The following is a 20,000-nucleotide window of genomic DNA, read 5'->3' as shown; positions in this document are numbered from 1 at the left end:
TCAGTCACTCACTCAGTTAGTTAGTCAGCTAGTTAGTTAGTCACTCACTCAGTTAGTCAGTTAGTTAGTCAGTTACTTAGTCAGTTAGTTAGTTACTTAGTTACTTAGTCACTCACTCAGTTAGTCAGTCAGTTAGTTAGTCAATTAGTCAGTTAGTCAGTTAGTTAGTTAGTCAGTTAGTTAGTTAGTTAGTCGGTTAGTCAGTCAGTTAGTTAGTTACTTAGTCACTCACTCAGTTAGTCAGTCAGTTAGTTAGGCAATTAGTCAGTTAGTCAATTAGTTAGTTACTCAGTCACTCAGTTAGTTAGTTAGTCAGTTAGTTAATAAGTCACTCAGTTTGATAGTTTATCAGTCAGTCACTCAGTCGCTCAGTTTGTCAGTCAGTTAGTTAGTCAATTAGTCAGTTAGTCAATTAGTTAGTCACTCAGTCACTCAGTTAGTTAGTTAGTCAATTAGTTAGTAAGTCACTCAGTCAGTCAGTTAGTTAGTCAGTTAGTCAGTTAGTCACTCAGTCAGTTAGTTAGTTACTTAGTTAGTTAATCAATTAGTTAGTTACTTAGTTAGTCAATTAGTCACTCACTTAGTCAGTTAGTCAGTTAGTTAGTCACACAGTCAGTTTGTTAGTTAGTCAGTCAGTCACTCACTCAGTCACTCAGTTAGTCAGTTAGTTACTTAGTCACTCACTCAGTCACTCAGTTAGTTAGTCAGTTAGTTAGTTAGTTACTTAGTCACTCACTCAGTTAGTTAGTTAGTCAATTAGTCAGTCACTCACTCAGTTAGTGAGTTAGTTACTTAGTCACTCACTCAGTTAGTTAGTTAGTCAATTAGTCAGTCACTCACTCAGTCACTCAGTTAGTTAGTCAGTTAGTTAGTTACTTAGTCACTCACTCAGTCACTCAGTTAGTTAGTTACTTAGTCACTCACTCAGTTAGTCAGTCAGTTAGTCAGTTAGTTAGTAAGTCACTCAGTCACTCAGTTAGTTAGTCAGTTAGTTAGTTAGTTACTTAGTCACTCACTCAGTTAGTCAGTTAGTTAGTCAGTTACTTAGTCAGTTAGTTAGTTACTTATTTACTTAGTCAATCACTCAGTTAGTCAGTCAGTTAGTTAGTCAATTAGTCAGTTAGTCAGTTAGTTAGTTACTCAGTCACTCAGTTAGTTAGTTAGTCAGTTAGTTAGTTAGTCGGTTAGTCAGTCAGTTAGATAGTTACTTAGTCACTCACTCAGTTAGTCAGTCAGTTAGTTAGTCAATTGGTCAGTTAGTCAGTTAGTTAGTTAGTCAATTGGTCAGTTAGTCAGTCAGTTAGTTAGTCAATTAGTCAGTTAGTCAATTAGTTAGTTACTTAGTCACTCAGTTAGTTAGTCAGTTAGTTAGTAAGTCACTCAGTTTGTTAGTTAGTCAGTCAGTCACTCAGTCACTCAGTTAGTCAGTCAGTTAGTTAGTCAATTGGTCAGTTAGTCAGTCAGTTAGTTAGTCAATTGGACAGTTAGTCAGTCAGTTAGTTAGTCAATTAGTCAGTTAGTCAATTAGTTAGTTACTCAGTCACTCAGTTATTTAGTTAGTCATGTTAGTTAGTAAGTCACTCAGTTTGTTAGTTAGTCAGTCAGTCACTCAGTCACTCAGTTATTCAGTCAGTTAGTTAGTCAATTAGTCAGTTAGTCAATTAGTTAGTCACTCAGTCACTCAGTTAGTTAGTTAGTCAATTATTTAGTAAGTCACTCAGTCAGTAAGTTAGTTAGTTAGTCAGTCAGTTAGTTAGTTAGTCACACAGTCAGTTAGTTAGTCAGTCAGTAAGTCACTCAGTCAGTTAGTTAGTTATTTAGTTAGTTAGTCAATTAGTCAGTTACTTAGTTAGTCAATTAGTCACTCACTTAGTCAGTTAGTTAGTTAGTCACACAGTCAGCTTGTTAGTTAGTCAGTCAGTCACTCACTCAGTCACTCAGTTAGTTAGTCAGTTAGTTAGTTAGTCAGTTAGTTACTTAGTTAGTCAATTAGTCACTCACTTAGTCAGTTTGTTAGTTAGTCACACAGTCAGTTTGTTAGTTAGTCAGTCAGTCACTCACTCAGTCACTCAGTTAGTTAGTCAGTTAGTTAGTTAGTTACTTAGTCACTCACTCAGTTAGTCAGTTAGATAGTCAGTTACTTAGTCAGTTAGTTATTAAGTCACTTAGTTAGTTAGTTAGTCACTTAGTCAATCAGTTAGTTAGTTACTCAGTTAGTTTGTTAGTTAGTCAGTTGTTCACTCAGTTAGTTAGTTACTTAGTCAATCAGTTAGTTTGTTAGTTAGTTAGCCACTTAGTTAGTTACTCTCTCAGTCACTTTGTTAGTCAATTAGTTAGTAAGTCACTCAGTCAGTTAGTTAGTTAGTTTGTTACTTAGTCAGTTAGTTAGTCAATTAGTTACTTAGTCAGTTAGTTAGTCAGTTAGTTAGTCAATTAGTTAGTCAGTTAGTTAGTCAGTTAGTCAGTTAGTTAGTCAGTTAGTTAGTCAATCAGTTAGTCAGTTAGTCAGTTAGTTAGTCAGTTAGTTAGTCAGTTAGTTAGTCAGCTAGTTAGTGAGTTTGTCAGTTAGTCAGTGAGTTAGTCAGTTAGTTAGTCAGTTAGTTAGTGAGTTTGTCAGTTAGTCAGTGAGTTAGTTAGTCAATTAGTTAGTTAATCAGTTAGTTAGTCAATCAGTTAGTCAGTTAGTTAGTTAGTCAGTTAGTTAGTCACTCAGTTAGTAAGTCACTTAGTTAATTAGTCAGTCAGTCAGTTAGTTAGTCAGTTAGTCAGTTTGTTAGTTAATCAGTTATTTAGTTAGTCAGTTAGTCAGTTAGTTAGTCACTCAGTTAGTAAGTCACTTAGTCAGTCAATCAGTTAGTCTGTCAGTCAGTCAGTTAGTCACTCACTCAGTCACTTAGTTAATAAGTTACTTAGTCAGTTAGTCAGTTAGTTAGTCAGTTAGTTACTTAGTCAGTTAGTTAGTCACTCAGTAAGTCACTTAGTCAGTTAGTTAGTCAGTCAGTCAGTTAGTCAGTTAGTCAGCCAGTCAGTTAGTCAGTCAGTCATTCAGTTAGTCACTCACTCAGTCACTCAGTTAGTTAGTCAGTTACTTAGTCAGTTAGTCAGTTAGTTAGTTACTTAGTCACTCACTCAGTCACTCAGTTACTCACTCAGTCAGTCAGTCACTCACTCACCACTCACTCACTCCCCCACTCACTCAGTCACTCATTCACCCACTCACTCAGTCACTCACTCACTCACTCACCCACTCACTCAGTCACTCACTCACTCACTCAGTCACTCACTCACTCACTCACCCACTCACTCACTCACCCACTCACTCAGTCACTCACTCAGTCACTCGCTCACCCACTCGCTCACTCACCCACTTAGTCACTCACTCACTCACCCACTCACTCACTCACCCACCGTGTGTGTGTGTGTCACTGTGTGTGTGTATCACTGTGTGTGTGTGTCACTGTGTGTGTCACTGTGTGTGTCACTGTGTGTGTCACTGTGTGTGTGTCACTCTCACACGGAGCGTGTAACCCGCCTACAACAGGAATTAAGTTAGCTCCGAGGCGAATCTGAGACAGAGAGACACGGGGGGAGACACGGGGAGAGAGAGAGACACGGGGAGAGAGAGACACGGGGAGACACGGGGAGACACGGGGAGAGAGAGAGACACGGGGAGAGAGAGACACGGGGAGACACGGGGAGACACGGGGAGAGAGAGAGACACGGGGAGAGAGTGTGTGAATGTCTGTGTGTGTGTGTGTGTCACTGTGTGTGTCACTGTGTGTGTGTCACTGTGTGTGTGTCACTGTGTGTGTGTCACTGTGTGTGTGTGTCACTGTGTGTGTGTCACTGTGTGTGTGTGTCACTGTGTGTGTGTGTCACTGTGTGTGTCACTGTGTGTGTCACTGTGTGTGTGTGTCACTGTGTGTGTCACTGTGTGTGTGTCACTGTGTGTGTGTCACTCTCACAGGGAGCGTGTAACCCGCCTACAACAGGAGTTGCGTTCGCTCCGAGGCGAATCTGAGACAGAGAGACACGGGGGGAGACACGGGGAGAGAGAGACACGGGGAGACACGGGGAGAGAGAGAGACACGGGGAGAGAGAGAGACACGGGGAGAGAGAGACACGGGGAGACACGGGGAGAGAGAGACACGGGGAGAGAGAGACACGGGGAGAGAGAGACACGGGGAGAGAGAGACACGGGGAGAGAGAGACACGGGGAGACACGGGGAGAGAGAGAGACACGGGGAGAGAGAGAGACACGGGGAGAGAGAGACACGGGGAGACACGGGGAGAGAGAGACACGGGGAGACACGGGGAGAGAGAGACACGGGGAGAGAGAGACACGGGGAGAGAGAGACACGGGGAGACACGGGGAGAGAGAGAGACACGGGGAGAGAGAGAGACACGGGGAGAGAGAGACACGGGGAGACACGGGGAGAGAGAGACACGGGGAGACACGGGGAGAGAGAGACACGGGGAGAGAGAGACACGGGGAGACACGGGGAGAGAGAGACACGGGGAGAGAGAGACACGGGGAGACACGGGGAGAGAGAGACACGGGGAGAGAGAGACACGGGGAGAGCCACGGTGAGAGAGACACGGGGAGAGAGAGACACGGGGAGAGAGAGACACGGGGAGAGAGAGACACGGGGAGACACGAGGAGAGAGAGAGACACGGGGAGAGAGAGACACGGGGAGACACGGGGAGAGAGAGACACGGGGAGAGAGAGACACGGGGAGACACGGGGAGAGAGAGACACGGGGAGAGAGAGACACGGGGAGACACGGGGAGAGAGAGACACGGGGAGAGAGAGACACGGGGAGACACGAGGAGAGAGAGACACGGGGAGAGAGAGACACGGGGAGACACGGGGAGAGAGAGAGACACGGGGAGACACGGGGAGACACGGGGAGACACGGAGAGAGACACGGGGAGAGAGAGAGACACGGGGAGAGAGAGACACGGGGAGAGAGAGACACAGAGAGACACGGGGAGAGAGAGACACGGAGAGAGAGTGTGTGAATGTCTGTGTGTGTGTCACTGTGTGTGTCACTGTGTGTGTGTCACTGTGTGTGTGTCACTGTGTGTGTCACTGTGTGTGTGTGTCACTGTGTGTGTCACTGTGTGTGTGTCACTGTGTGTGTCACTGTGTGTGTCACTGTGTGTGTGTGTCACTGTGTGTGTCACTGTGTGTGTGTCATTGTGTGTGTCACTGTGTGTGTGTCACTGTGTGTGTGTCACTGTGTGTGTCACTGTGTGTGTCACTGTGTGTGTGTGTCACTGTGTGTGTCACTGTGTGTGTGTCACTGTGTGTGTCACTGTGTGTGTGTCACTGTGTGTGTGTGTCACTGTGTGTGTCACTGTGTGTGTCACTGTGTGTGTGTCACTGTGTGTGTCACTGTGTGTGTGTCACTGTGTGTGTCACTGTGTGTGTGTCACTGTGTGTGTGTCACTGTGTGTGTCACTGTGTGTGTCACTGTGTGTGTCACTGTGTGTGTGTCACTGTGTGTGTGTCACTGTGTGTGTCACTGTGTGTGTGTCACTGTGTGTGTCACTGTGTGTGTGTCACTGTGTGTGTCACTGTGTGTGTGTCACTGTGTGTGTGTCACTGTGTGTGTCACTGTGTGTGTGTCACTGTGTGTGTCACTGTGTGTGTCACTGTGTGTGTCACTCTCACAGGGAGCGTGTAACCCGCCTACAACAGGAGTTGCGTTCGCTCCGAGGCGAATCTGAGACCGCGTCTGAGCGAATTGCCCAGCTCCTAGCGCAGCTAGAGATGACAGAAAGCCAGGCGGGAGAATTGTCTACAGATAACCGGTGAATATGATTAGTTACTATCACTGTGTGTGTGTGTGTCACTGTGTGTGTCACTGTGTGTGTCACTGTGTGTGTGTGTCACTGTGTGTGTCACTGTGTGTGTGTCACTGTGTGTGTGTCACTGTGTGTGTGTCACTGTGTGTGTGTCACTGTGTGTGTATCACTGTGTGTGTGTCTACAGATAACCGGTGAATATGATTAGTTACTATCACTGTGTGTGTCACTGTGTGTGTCACTGTGTGTGTCACTGTGTGTGTGTCACTGTGTGTGTGTCACTGTGTGTGTGTGTCACTGTGTGTGTGTGTCACTGTGTGTGTGTGTCACTGTGTGTGTATCACTGTGTGTGTGTCTACAGATAACCGGTGAATATGATTAGTTACTATCACTGTCTGTGTGTGTGTCACTGTGTGTGTGTCACTGTGTGTGTGTGTCACTGTGTGTGTGTGTCACTGTGTGTGTGTCACTGTGTGTGTGTCACTGTGTGTGTCACTGTGTGTGTGTCACTGTGTGTGTGTCACTGTGTGTGTGTCACTGTGTGTGTGTCACTGTGTGTGTGTGTCACTGTGTGTGTCACTGTGTGTGTGTGTCACTGTGTGTGTCACTGTGTGTGTCACTGTGTGTGTGTCACTGTGTGTGTGTGTCACTGTGTGTGTCACTGTGTGTGTGTGTCACTGTGAGTGTGTCACTGTGTGTGTCACTGTGTGTGTCACTGTGTGTGTGTCACTGTGTGTGTCACTGTGTGTGTCACTGTGTGTGTGTCACTGTGTGTGTGTGTCACTGTGTGTGTCACTGTGTGTGTGTGTGTGTCACTGTGTGTGTGTCACTGTGTGTGTCACTGTGTGTGTGTGTCACTGTGAGTGTGTCACTGTGTGTGTCACTGTGTGTGTCACTGTGTGTGTGTCACTGTGTGTGTGTCACTGTGTGTGTGTGTCACTGTGTGTGTCACTGTGTGTGTGTGTCACTGTGTGTGTGTGTCACTGTGTGTGTCACTGTGTGTGTCACTGTGTGTGTGTCACTGTGTGTGTGTCACTGTGTGTGTCACTGTGTGTGTCACTGTGTGTGTGTCACTGTGTGTGTCACTGTGTGTGTGACTGTGTGTGTGACTGTGTGTGTCACTGTGTGTGTCACTGTGTGTGTCACTGTGTGTGTGTCACTGTGTGTGTCACTGTGTGTGTCACTGTGTGTGTCACTGTGTGTGTGTGTCACTGTGTGTGTCACTGTGTGTGTCACTGTGTGTGTGTCACTGTGTGTGTGTCACTGTGTGTGTGTCACTGTGTGTGTGTCACTGTGTGTGTCACTGTGTGTGTCACTGTGTGTGTCACTGTGTGTGTCTGCAGGCTACAGAGACAGCGAATTGTGGAGTTGGAAGTGGAGTTGGAAGAGGCTCAGCAAAGACTCACACAGCATGGAGACTTACACAGTGACACTGTCAGTGACACACACAGTGACACACACACAGTGACACACACAGTGACACACACAGTGACACACACACACAGTGACACACACAGTGACACACACAGTGACACTGTCAGTGACACACACAGTGACACACACAGTGACACACACACAGTGACACTGTCAGTGACACACACAGTGACACACACAGTGACACACACAGTGACACACAGTGACACACACAGTGACACACACACACAGTGACACACACAGTGACACACACACACACAGTGACACACACAGTGACACACACACACACAGTGACACACACAGTGACACACACAGTGACACACACACACACAGTGACACACACAGTGACACACACACAGTGACACACACACACACAGTGACACACACAGTGACACACACACACACAGTGACACACACAGTGACACACACACACACAGTGACACACACACACAGTGACACACACACACACAGTGACACACACAGTGACACACACACACAGTGACACACACACACACACAGTGACACACACACAGTGACACACACACAGTGACACACACAGTGACACACACAGAGACACACACAGTGACACACACACACACAGTGACACACACACAGTGACACACACACACAGTGACACACACACACACAGTGACACACACACACAGTGACACACACACACAGTGACACACACACACAGTGACACACACAGTGACACACACACACAGTGACACACACACACAGTGACACACACAGTGACACACACAGTGACACACACAGTGACACACACACACAGTGACACACACACACAGTGACACACAAAGTGACACACACACAGTGACACACACACAGTGACACACACAGTGACACACACACACAGTGACACACACACACAGTGACACACACAGTGACACACACACAGTGACACACACACACAGTGACACACACACACAGTGACACACACACACAGTGACACACACACACAGTGACACACACACACAGTGACACACACACAGTGACACACACACACACAGTGACACACACAGTGACACACACACAGTGACACACACACACAGTGACACACACACAGTGACACACACACAGTGACACACACAGTGACACACACAGTGACACACACAGTGACACACACACAGTGACACACACAGTGACACACACACACAGTGACACACACACACAGTGACACACACACAGTGACACACACACACAGTGACACACACACACAGTGACACACACACAGTGACACACACACACACAGTGACACACACAGTGACACACACACAGTGACACACACACAGTGACACACACACAGTGACACACACAGTGACACACACAGTGACACACACACAGTGACACACACAGTGACACACACAGTGACACACACACAGTGACACACACACAGTGACACACACAGTGACACACACACACAGTGACACACACAGTGACACACACAGTGACACACACAGTGACACACACACAGTGACACACACACAGTGACACACACAGTGACACACACAGTGACACACACACACAGTGACACACATACACAGTGACACACATACACAGTGACACACACAGTGACACACACAGTGACACACACAGTGACACACACAGTGACACACACAGTGACACACACAGTGACACACACACAGTGACACACACACACACACAGTGACACACACAGTGACACACACACACAGTGACACACACACACAGTGACACACACACACAGTGACACACACACACAGTGACACACACACACAGTGACACACACACAGTGACACACACAGTGACACACACAGTGACACACACACAGTGACACACACACAGTGACACACACACACAGTGACACACACACAGTGACACACACACAGTGACACACACACACAGTGACACACACAGTGACACACACACACAGTGACACACACAGTGACACACACACAGTGACACACACACACAGTGACACACACACACAGTGACACACACACAGTGACACACACACACAGTGACACACACACAGTGACACACAGTGACACACACACACAGTGACACACACACACAGTGACACACACACAGTGACACACACACAGTGACACACACACACAGTGACACACACAGTGACACACACACACAGTGACACACACACAGTGACACACACACAGTGACACACACACAGTGACACACACACACAGTGACACACACACAGTGACACACACACACAGTGACACACACAGTGACACACACACAGTGACACACACACAGTGACACACACACACAGTGACACACACACACAGTGACACACACAGTGACACACACAGTGACACACACAGTGACACACACAGTGACACACACACAGTGACACACACAGTGACACACACAGTAACACACACAGTGACACACACACACAGTGACACACACAGTGACACACACAGTAACACACACAGTGACACACACACACAGTGACACACACACACAGTGACACACACACAGTGACACACACACAGTGACACACACAGTGACACACACACAGTAACACACACACACAGTGACACACACAGTGACACACACACAGTAACACACACACACAGTGACACACACAGTGACACACACAGTAACACACACAGTGACACACACACACAGTGACACACACACACAGTGACACACACACAGTGACACACACACAGTGACACACACAGTGACACACACAGTGACACACACACACAGTGACACACACACACAGTGACACACACAGTGACACACACACAGTGACACACACACAGTGACACAGTGAGTGACACACACACAGTGACACACACAGTGACACACACACACAGTGACACACACACACAGTGACACACACAGTGACACACACACAGTGACACACACACAGTGACACAGTGAGTGACACACACACAGTGACACACACAGTGACACACACACAGTGACACACACACAGTGACACACACAGTGACACACACACAGTGACACACAGAGTGACACACACAGTGACACACACAGTGACACACACAGTGACACACACACAGTGACACACACACACAGTGATACACACAGTGACACACACACACAGTGACACACACACAGTGACACACACAGTGACACACACACAGTGACACACACAGTGACACACACACACAGTGACACACACACAGTGACACACACACACACAGTGACACACACAGTGACACACACACACAGTGACACACACAGTGACACACACAGTGACACACACACAGTGACACACACACACAGTGATACACACAGTGACACACACACACAGTGATACACACACAGTGACACACACAGTGACACACACACAGTGACACACAGAGTGACACACACAGTGACACACACACAGTGACACACACAGTGACACACACACACAGTGACACACACAGTGACACACACACACAGTGACACACACAGTGACACACACAGTGACACACACACAGTGACACACACACAGTGACACACACACACAGTGACACACACAGTGACACACACACACAGTGACACACACAGTGACACACACACACAGTGACACACACACACAGTGACACACACAGTGACACACACACATAGTTACACACACACAGTGACACACACACACAGTGACACACAGTGACACACACAGTGACACACACACAGTGACACACACACACAGTGACACACACACAGTGACACACACACCGTGACACACACACAGTGACACACACACAGTGACACACACAGTGACACACACACAGTGACACACACACACAGTGACACACAGTGACACACACAGTGACACACACACACAGTGACACACACACACAGTGACACACACACACAGTTACACACATACACACACAGTTACAAACAAAGACAAAGATCCCCCCTGTAGCCTGTAACAGACTGTAGGGGCAAGTGCTGTTAGCGAGCACCTATGAAGGCCGGAACGGTACACGAGGGGGTGGGTGGCCAGCACCACGCCCGACCGCCTTTGTCTCCCTAGTGGCGATGTTTACACACCGCACCAGGTACTCATTTGAGGCTGAGTCGACCTAGGGGAGGCCCGGGACCGGTTCAGATAATCGTCACTGGTGTTGGCCGTGAGCGGGAATCTCTGTGAGTCTCTGTGTGTGTCTCTGTGTGTGTCTCTGTGTGTGTCTCTGTGTGTGTCTCTGTGTGTGTCTGTGTGTGTGTCTCTGTGTGTGTCTCTGTGTGTCTCTGTGTGTGTCTCTGTGTGTGTCTCTGTGTGTGTCTCTGTGTGAGTCTCTGTGTGTCTCTGTGTGTGTCTCTGTGTCTCTGTGTGTGTCTCTGTGAGTGTCTCTGTGTGTGTCTCTGTGTGTCTCTGTGTGTGTCTCTGTGAGTCTCTGTGTCTCTGTGTGTGTCTCTGTGTGTGTGTCTCTGTGTATGTGTCTCTGTGTGAGTCTCTGTGTGTGTCTCTGTGTGAGTCTCTGTCTGTGTCTCTGTGTGTGTCTCTGTGTGTGTCTCTGTGTATGTGTCTCTGTGTGAGTGTCTCTGTGTGTGTGTGTCTCTGTGTGTGTCTCTGTGTGTGTCTCTGTGTGTGTCTCTGTGTGTGTCTCTGTGTGTGTCTTTGTGAGTCTCTGTGTCTCTGTGTGTGTCTCTGTGTGTGTGTCTCTGTGTGTGTGTCTCTGTGTGTGTCTCTGTGTGTCTGTGAGTCTCTGTGTGTGTGTCTCTGTGTATGTCTCTGTGTGTGTGTCTCTGTGTGAGTGTCTCTGTGTGTGTGTCTCTGTGTGTGTCTCTGTGTGTCTGTGTGTCTCTGTGTGTGTCTCTGTGTGTGTCTCTGTGTGTCTCTGTGTGTCTCTGTGTGTGTCTCTGTGTGAGTCTCTGTGTGTGTCTCTGTGTGTGTCTCTGTGTGTGTGTCTCTGTGTGTGTCTCTGTGTGTGTCTCTGTGTGTGTCTCTGTGTGTGTGTCTCTGTGTGTGTCTCTGTGTGAGTCTCTGTGTGTCTCTGTGTGAGTCTCTGTGTGTGTCTCTGTGTCTGTGTCTGTGTGTCTCTGTGTGTGTCTCTGTGTGTGTCTGTGTGTGTCTCTGTGTGTGTCTCTGTGTGTCTCTGTGTGTGTCTCTGTGTCTCTGTGAGTGTCTCTGTGTGTGTGTCTCTGTGTGTGTCTCTGTGTGTGTCTTTGTGTCTCTGTGTGTGTCTCTGTGTGTGTCTGTGTGTGTGTCTCTGTGTGTGTCTCTGTGTGTGTCTGTGTGTGTGTCTCTGTGTGTGTCTCTGTGTGAGTCTCTGTGTGTGTCTCTGTGTGTGTCTCTGTGTGTGTCTCTGTGAGTCTCTGTGTCTCTGTGTGTGTCTCTGTGTGTGTCTCTGTGTGTGTCTCTGTGTGTGTCTCTGTGTGAGTCTCTGTGTGTGTCTCTGTGTGTGTCTCTGTGTGTGTCTCTGTGTGAGTCTCTGTGTGAGTCTCTGTGTGTGTCTCTGTGTGAGTCTCTGTGTGTCTCTGTGTGTGTCTCTGTGTGTGTCTCTGTGTCACTGTGTGTGTCTCTGTGTGTGTCTCTGTGTCTCTGTGTGTGTCTCTGTGTGTGTGTCTCTGTGTGTGTGTCTCTGTGTGTGTCTCTGTGTGTCTGTGAGTCTCTGTGTGTGTGTCTCTGTGTATGTCTCTGTGTATGTGTCTCTGTGTGAGTGTCTCTGTGTGTGTGTCTCTGTGTGTGTCTCTGTGTGTCTGTGTGTCTCTGTGTGTGTCTCTGTGTGTGTCTCTGTGTGTCTCTGTGTGTCTCTGTGTGTGTCTCTGTGTGAGTCTCTGTGTGTGTCTCTGTGTGTGTCTCTGTGTGTGTGTCTCTGTGTGTGTCTCTGTGTGAGTCTCTGTGTGTCTCTGTGTGAGTCTCTGTGTGTGTCTCTGTGTCTGTGTCTGTGTGTCTCTGTGTGTGTCTCTGTGTGTGTCTGTGTGTGTCTCTGTGTGTGTCTCTGTGTGTCTCTGTGTGTGTCTCTGTGTCTCTGTGAGTGTCTCTGTGTGTGTGTCTCTGTGTGTGTCTCTGTGTGTGTCTTTGTGTCTCTGTGTGTGTCTCTGTGTGTGTCTGTGTGTGTGTCTCTGTGTGTGTCTCTGTGTGTGTCTGTGTGTGTGTCTCTGTGTGTGTCTCTGTGTGAGTCTCTGTGTGTGTCTCTGTGTGTGTCTCTGTGTGTGTCTCTGTGAGTCTCTGTGTCTCTGTGTGTGTCTCTGTGTGTGTCTCTGTGTGTGTCTCTGTGTGTGTCTCTGTGTGAGTCTCTGTGTGTGTCTCTGTGTGTGTCTCTGTGTGTGTCTCTGTGTGAGTCTCTGTGTGTGTCTCTGTGTGAGTCTCTGTGTGTCTCTGTGTGTGTCTCTGTGTGTGTCTCTGTGTCACTGTGTGTGTCTCTGTGTGTGTCTCTGTGTCACTGTGTGTGTCTCTGTGTGAGTCTCTGTGTGTCTGTGTGTGTGTCTGTGTGTCTCTGTGTGTGTCTCTGTGTGTGTGTGTCTGTGTGTGTCTCTGTGTGTGTCTTTGTGTCTCTGTGTGTGTCTCTGTGTGTGTCTCTGTGTGTGTCTCTGTGTCTCTGCGTGTGTCTCTGTGTCTCTGCGTGTGTCTCTGTGTCTCTGTGTCTGTGTGTGTGTCTCTGTGAGTGTCTCTGTGTGTGTCTCTGTGTGTGTCTCTGTGTGTGTCTCTGTGTCTCTGTGTGTGTCTCTGTGTGTGTCTCTGTGTGTGTCTCTGTGTGTGTCTCTGTGTGTGTCTCTGTGTCTCTGTCTCTGTGAGTGTCTCTGTGGGTGTCTCTGTGTGTCTCTGTGTGTGTCTCTGTGTGTGTCTCTGTGTGTCTCTGTGTGTGTCTCTGTGTGAGTCTCTGTGTGTGTCTCTGTGTGTGTCTCTGTTTGTGTGTATCTGTGTGTGTCTCTGTGGGAGTCTCTGTGTGTCTCTGTGTGTGTCTCTGTGTGTGTCTCTGTGTCACTGTGTGTGTCTCTGTGTGTGTCTCTGTGTGAGTCTCTGTGTGTCTCTGTGTGTGTCTCTGTGTGAGTCTCTGTGTGTGTCTCTGTGTGTATCTCTGTGTCACTGTGTGTGTCTCTGTGTGTGTCTCTGTGTCACTGTGTGTGTCTCTGTGTGTGTCTCTGTGTGTGTCTCTGTGTGAGTCTCTCTGTCTGTGTCTCTGTGTGTGTCTCTGTGTGTCTCTGTGTGTGTCTGTGTGTGTGTCTCTGTGAGTGTCTCTGTGTGTGTCTCTGTGTCACTGTGTGTGTCTCTGTGTGTGTCTCCACAGTCTAACGCCCTCAAAACGAGACTGGATGAATATTCGTAAGTTTCACACACACAGTAACACACACAGTGACACAGACACAATGACACACACACAGTGACACACACAACAACAACAACAACCGCCATTCGCCACTAAGTGGCGGTGACGTCACCACGACGCTTGTGCCAGGCTATGTGCACCCTGAGGCCACGTGAAGTGTCGAACGCCCGCTGGCAGGAGGTCACGGGGCAGACCCAGGTGCCACGGGTCGACTGACTGAGATCACTGGCTGATGCACCACCTGTGCCCCCTACTGTGCCAACCTGCTGTGCTTTAGCCACCCGGCGCTCCGCTCGTTGTTGTGAGCGTCGCTCCTCCGCCCTCCGTTGTTGTTGGAGGGCGACTGCCTCCAACTGCCCAGTAGCATCCTTCACGAGCCTCCTCCACAGAGGCCGATCTTGACACCGCTGGTACCGGTCATCGGCAAGTCCACTCAGCTCCACGTCCTCCTGTACCACATCACTCCATCTCTTCTCTAGCCCGTGCCGCGCCCGCTTAGCCCCCTCAATCCGGCCAAACAAAAGCTGTTTCGGCATGCGTTGGCTGGGCATGCGGGCTACATGATCCAGCCATCGCAGCCTTGCCCGCCGGAGGAGCTCACCGATGGGACCTTGCCCAGATCTTTCAAGGATTTGTGAGCTCCTCACACAATCCAGTCTGGTTAAACCCAGGATGGATCGTAGGCAGGCCAGCCTAAATGTTTCTAACCGGCGAAGATGTTCCATTAGGGGGGTCCACGTTTCGCAAGTGTAGAGAAGGAAGGGAATGACCGTGGCCGAGAAGACCTGAAGCTTAGTGCGGAGCGACAGACCAGGTAGCTTCCACACAGCGTTACGCAACCGATGAAAAGATATTGCCGCTCGACTGATTCGGAGTGAGACCTCTGTTGTTAAACTGGAGCCAGTCATAATCACACTGCCCAGGTATGGGAAACTCTCCACTCTCTCCACAACTGCCCCATCACCGATTGGGAGTTGTGGGGGTGGAGTGTCCGATGGTACAAAATACCCAGGCAGGTGCTTAGTTTTGGTGGGGCTGATGGTAAGGCCCCACCTCTTAGTGGCACGCTCCAGTCTCAGCAGCAGCGTCTCCAACTCCTCCTCTGACTGAGCAGCTATTACCAAATCATCAGCATACATAATGTGGTTGAGCAATAGGGAGCCATCCCTTGACCGCACCCGGGCATCGATCAGCCTCCCATTATATCTGTACCATATGGAGATTCCCCCGGTACAGCTATTGAAGGCTTCACGAACTACGTGGTCAAAATAGATGTTAAATAATGTGGGAGCCAGAGGACATCCCTGTCGCACCCCAAGGTGTACAGGGAATGGCTCTGACTCCCAGCCACGTAGTTTTACCCGGGCCTGCTCACCATCATGAAGGTCCTTAATGATCGTGAGCAGAGGGTCAGGTACTCCAAAAGCACGAAGAACGACCCAGAGCCCAGGCCTACTGATGGTATCATAGGCCTTGACCAGGTCAATAAAGCAGAGATGTAGGTTTTGTTGGAATTCCCTACAACTCTGCTGTAGCAGACGGACAGAAAATATGGCATCTGTGCAGGACTGCCCTTTCCTGAAACCGCATTGGGGCTCCGCAAGCCTCTCCTCAGCGTGCCTGGCAAGGCGATGCTGAATAATCCTTGCCAGGACCTTTCCCGGCACACTGAGGAGTGAGATGCCCCTGTAGTTGTTACAGTCTGTGCGGTCCCCCTTCTTAAAGAGGGGGACCACCAGGGCATCCTTCCAATCCTGCGGAACCCGTCCAGTGGTCCAGACCGTTGTTACGATGTCATGTAGGGCAGTCTGTGCACAAACGCCACCCTCCCTCAGCATTTCGCTTGGGAGATCATCTCTGCCCGCTGCCTTTCCTGGTCTCAGACTCCGGATCGCCTTCAATACTTCCTCAGCAGATGGCACCTCAGCCAGCCACTCACAGGGGGTGACTTCTTCTTCCAATATTTGAGGCACCGCAGCCTCAGCAGGGTTATCCTCACTTTGTGCCACGATGTTTTCCTGGCTGAGGGATTTTCCCTCCCCCAGGACCTCACAGAAATGCTCAGCAAATCTGCGAACCTGTTCCTGGGGGTCGGAGATTGGATCACCGTTTTTTCCCCTAATGATGGTAATAGGTGTGGCGCTGCAGGTTACTTTTTTGATGGAGTTAAATAGAGATTTGTGATCACGGGCCACTGAGGCAGACTCCATCTCCTCAGCAACCCGCGACCACCACCCATCCTTGCAGCACCTCACGGCTCTCCGAACCTCCGAGCGAAGGCTGCGGTAAGCCTCCTCATTCTCTGACGTGGGATTCTGTAGCCGATGACAGTGGGCCTGTCGCTTTTTCTCAACCATCCTGAACACCTCCTCTGTCAGCCAGGGTCTCTGGGGAGGTCTGGACCGCGTACCCAAAGCAGCCATTGCAACTGCATGAGTCACAGTCCTAAACCTCGCCCATTTACCCTCGACATCAGGAGGAGTCGGGGACGATGCCAATCCCAGCCGCAAGCGATGATGAAATTCTCGCTTGCAACTTTCATCAGATAACTGAGACCAGGCCATTTTAGGTCCGAATGTGGTCCTGGGTGTACACCCACCACCGGAGTGGAAGAATGGCAGGCGTATCTTACAGATGACTAGTCGATGGTCAGAGGGCAGATCAGCTCCACGGTAGGTCCTGGTGTCAAGGACATGGGCTCGCATCCGCTGGTCCGTCACTATGTAGTCCAGCAGATGTTCTTGCTTGGACCCGGCATGCATCCATGATGTTGTGTGGATGCGCCGATGCCGGAACAGCGTGTTGGTAATTACAAGCCCATGGGCTGCACAAAAATCTAGCAGCCTCCTACCGTTGTTATTGAGCTGATCTGGCCCATGCCCTCCAATCACTCCAGACCAGGTGCCAGTATCATGACCAACTCGGGCATTGAAGTCACCCAACATGATGACTCTATCCCGAGGGGCCACTTTAGCCAGCACCTGTGACAGGAGGTCATAGAAGGCATCTGACTCATCGGCTTTGCCTGCATCCCTCCACGGATGTTCATCTTCGGTGGGGGCATAAGTAACCACGACCACCATTCCTCGCCTCCGGTTGATGGGAAGGCGAGCCCAAAGTAGTCTGGGGCTTACAGCTTCCCACACCTCACCGCCACGCTCCCACGCCCCCTTCATTCTTTTGTTCAGAAGAAGACCCACACCCTGTTGTTTGGCAGTCTGCTGCCCCGAGTAGAGGACTGTCCACCCCTCATGGTGGCAGGAGCCAGAGCCGGTCCACCGGACCTCCTGAATGCCGCATAGATCCAGGCGGTACCGGTCCAGCTCCCGACAGAGGAGTGGCAGCCTCTCCTCCGCAGTGAGCGTTCGAACATTCCACGTGGCCAACCGTAGTGGCTTTTCGTTGTTTCTGGAGGAGCCCCGAGGGTAGGTATTCAATCTCCTGGCTCCGCCAATTGGGGTTTGGCCAGGAAACGTCATAGACGCCTGGCCCCCCGGGGCCTCCGGCACAAGCTTAGTTGTTACATATTTCAGTTTAATTCGTAGTTTCGTGGTAATTAATTGAAGGTGGAGGGGTTACCAGCCCCTCGCACCCGTCCAGAGCCCCCGTTTAGCCCCTGTGGTGGACACATATGCCATGAGGGGAGGAGCCAATCAAAATTGGATCTCCCCCCACAGCGCTGTCCACGACAGAGTTGCCCGTCCGGCACCGCGAGGAGGTAGGGGGTTGACACACACACAGTGACACACACAACAACAACAACAACCGCCATTCGCCACTAAGTGGCGGTGACGTCACCACGACGCTTGTGCCAGGCTATGTGCACCCTGAGGCCACGTGAAGTGTCGAACGCCCGCTGGCAGGAGGTCACGGGGCAGACCCAGCAGGTGCCACGGGTCGACTGACTGAGATGACTGGCTGATGCACCACCTGTGCCCCCTACTGTGTCAACCTGCTGTGCTTTAGCCACCCGGCGCTCCGCTCGTTGTTCTGAGCGTCGCTCCTCCGCCCTCCGTTGTTGTTGGAGGGCGACTGCCTCCAAATGCCCAGTAGCAGCGTCCTTCACGAGGCTCCTCCACAGAGGCCGATCTTGACACCGCTGGTACCGGTCATCGGCAAGTCCACTCAGCTCCACGTCCTCCTGTACCACATCACTCCATCTCTTCTCCAGCCCGTGCCGCGCCCGCTTAGCCCCCTCAATCCGGCCAAACAAAAGCTTTTTCGGCATGCGGTGGCTGGGCATGCGGGCTACATGACCCAGCCATCGCAGCCTTGCCTGCCGGAGGAGCTCACCGATGGGACCCTGCCCAGATCTTTCAAGGATTTGTGAGCTCCTCACACAATCCAGTCTGGTTAAACCCAGGATGGATCGTAGGCAGGCCAGCCTAAATGTTTCTAACCGGCGAAGATGTTCCATTAGGGGGGTCCACGTTTCGCAAGCGTAGAGAAGGGAGGGAATGACCGTGGCCGAGAAGACCTGAAGCTTAGTGCGGAGCGACAGACCAGGTAGCTTCCACACAGCGTTACGCAACCGATGAAAAGATATTGCCGCTCGACTGATTCGGAGTGAGACCTCTGCTATTAAACTGGAGCCAGTCATAAGCACACTGCCCAGGTATGGGAAACTCTCCACTCTCTCCACAACTGCCCCATCACTGATTGGGAGTTGTGGGGGTGGAGTGTCCGATGGTACAAAATACCCAGGCAGGTGCTTAGTTTTGGTGGGGCTGATGGTAAGGCCCCACCTCTTAGTGGCATGCTCCAGTCTCAGCAGCAGCATCTCCAACTCCTCCTTTGACTGAGCAGCTATTACAAAATTATCAGCATACATAACGTGGTTGAGCAATAGGGAGCCATCCCTTGACCGCACCCGGGCATCGATCACCCTCCCATTATATCTGTACCATATGGAGATTCCCCCGGTACAGCTATTGAAGGCTTCACGAACTACGTGGTCAAAATAGATGTTAAATAATGTGGGAGCCAGAGGACATCCCTGTCGCACCCCAAGGTGTACAGGGAATGGCTCTGACTCCCGGCCACGTAGTTTTACCCGGGCCCGCTCACCATCATGAAGGTCCTTAATGATCGTGAGCAGAGGGTCAGGTACTCCAAAAGCACGAAGAACGACCTAGAGCCCAGGCCTACTGATGGTATCATAGGCCTTGACCAGGTCAATAAAGCAGAGATGTAGGTCTTGTGGAATTCCCTACACCTCTGCTGTAGCAGACGGACAGAAAATATGGCATCTGTGCAGGACCGCCCTTTCCTGAAACCGCATTGGGGCTCCGCAAGCCTCTCCTCAGCGTGCCTGGCAAGGCGATGTTGAATAATCCTTGCCAGGACCTTTCCCGGGACACTGAGGAGTGAGATGCCCCTGTAGTTGTTACAGTCTGTGCGGTCCCCCTTCTTAAAGAGGGGGACCACCAGGGCATCCTTCCAATCCTGCGGAACCCGTCCAGTGGTCCAGACTGTTGTTATGATGTCAT

The 20,000-nt window shown here is 50.1% G+C and overlaps 1 protein-coding gene across 1 annotated transcript in view; it reads left to right on the top strand.

The window, feature by feature from the left end:
- Positions 1-20,000, top strand: part of LOC142922559 (protein Hook homolog 3-like) — a 68,734-nt gene that overhangs the window by 18,170 nt on the left and 30,564 nt on the right. The window contains exons 5-7 of the mRNA XM_076063345.1: positions 5,681-5,818; positions 7,156-7,246; positions 14,473-14,507. Coding sequence (XP_075919460.1) covers positions 5,681-5,818; positions 7,156-7,246; positions 14,473-14,507 — 264 coding nt within the window. The remainder of the gene's footprint in view (positions 1-5,680; positions 5,819-7,155; positions 7,247-14,472; positions 14,508-20,000) is intronic.

This window comes from Petromyzon marinus, unplaced genomic scaffold (assembly GCF_048934315.1).
Source record: "Petromyzon marinus isolate PM22_M1 ecotype Great Lakes invasive population unplaced genomic scaffold, UKy_Petmar_22M1.pri1.0 PM_Scaffold_101, whole genome shotgun sequence".
Lineage (NCBI taxonomy): Eukaryota > Metazoa > Chordata > Hyperoartia > Petromyzontiformes > Petromyzontidae > Petromyzon > Petromyzon marinus.
The sequence above is the reverse complement of the archived record's forward strand: the minus strand, read 5'-3'. Positions and strand labels throughout refer to the sequence as shown.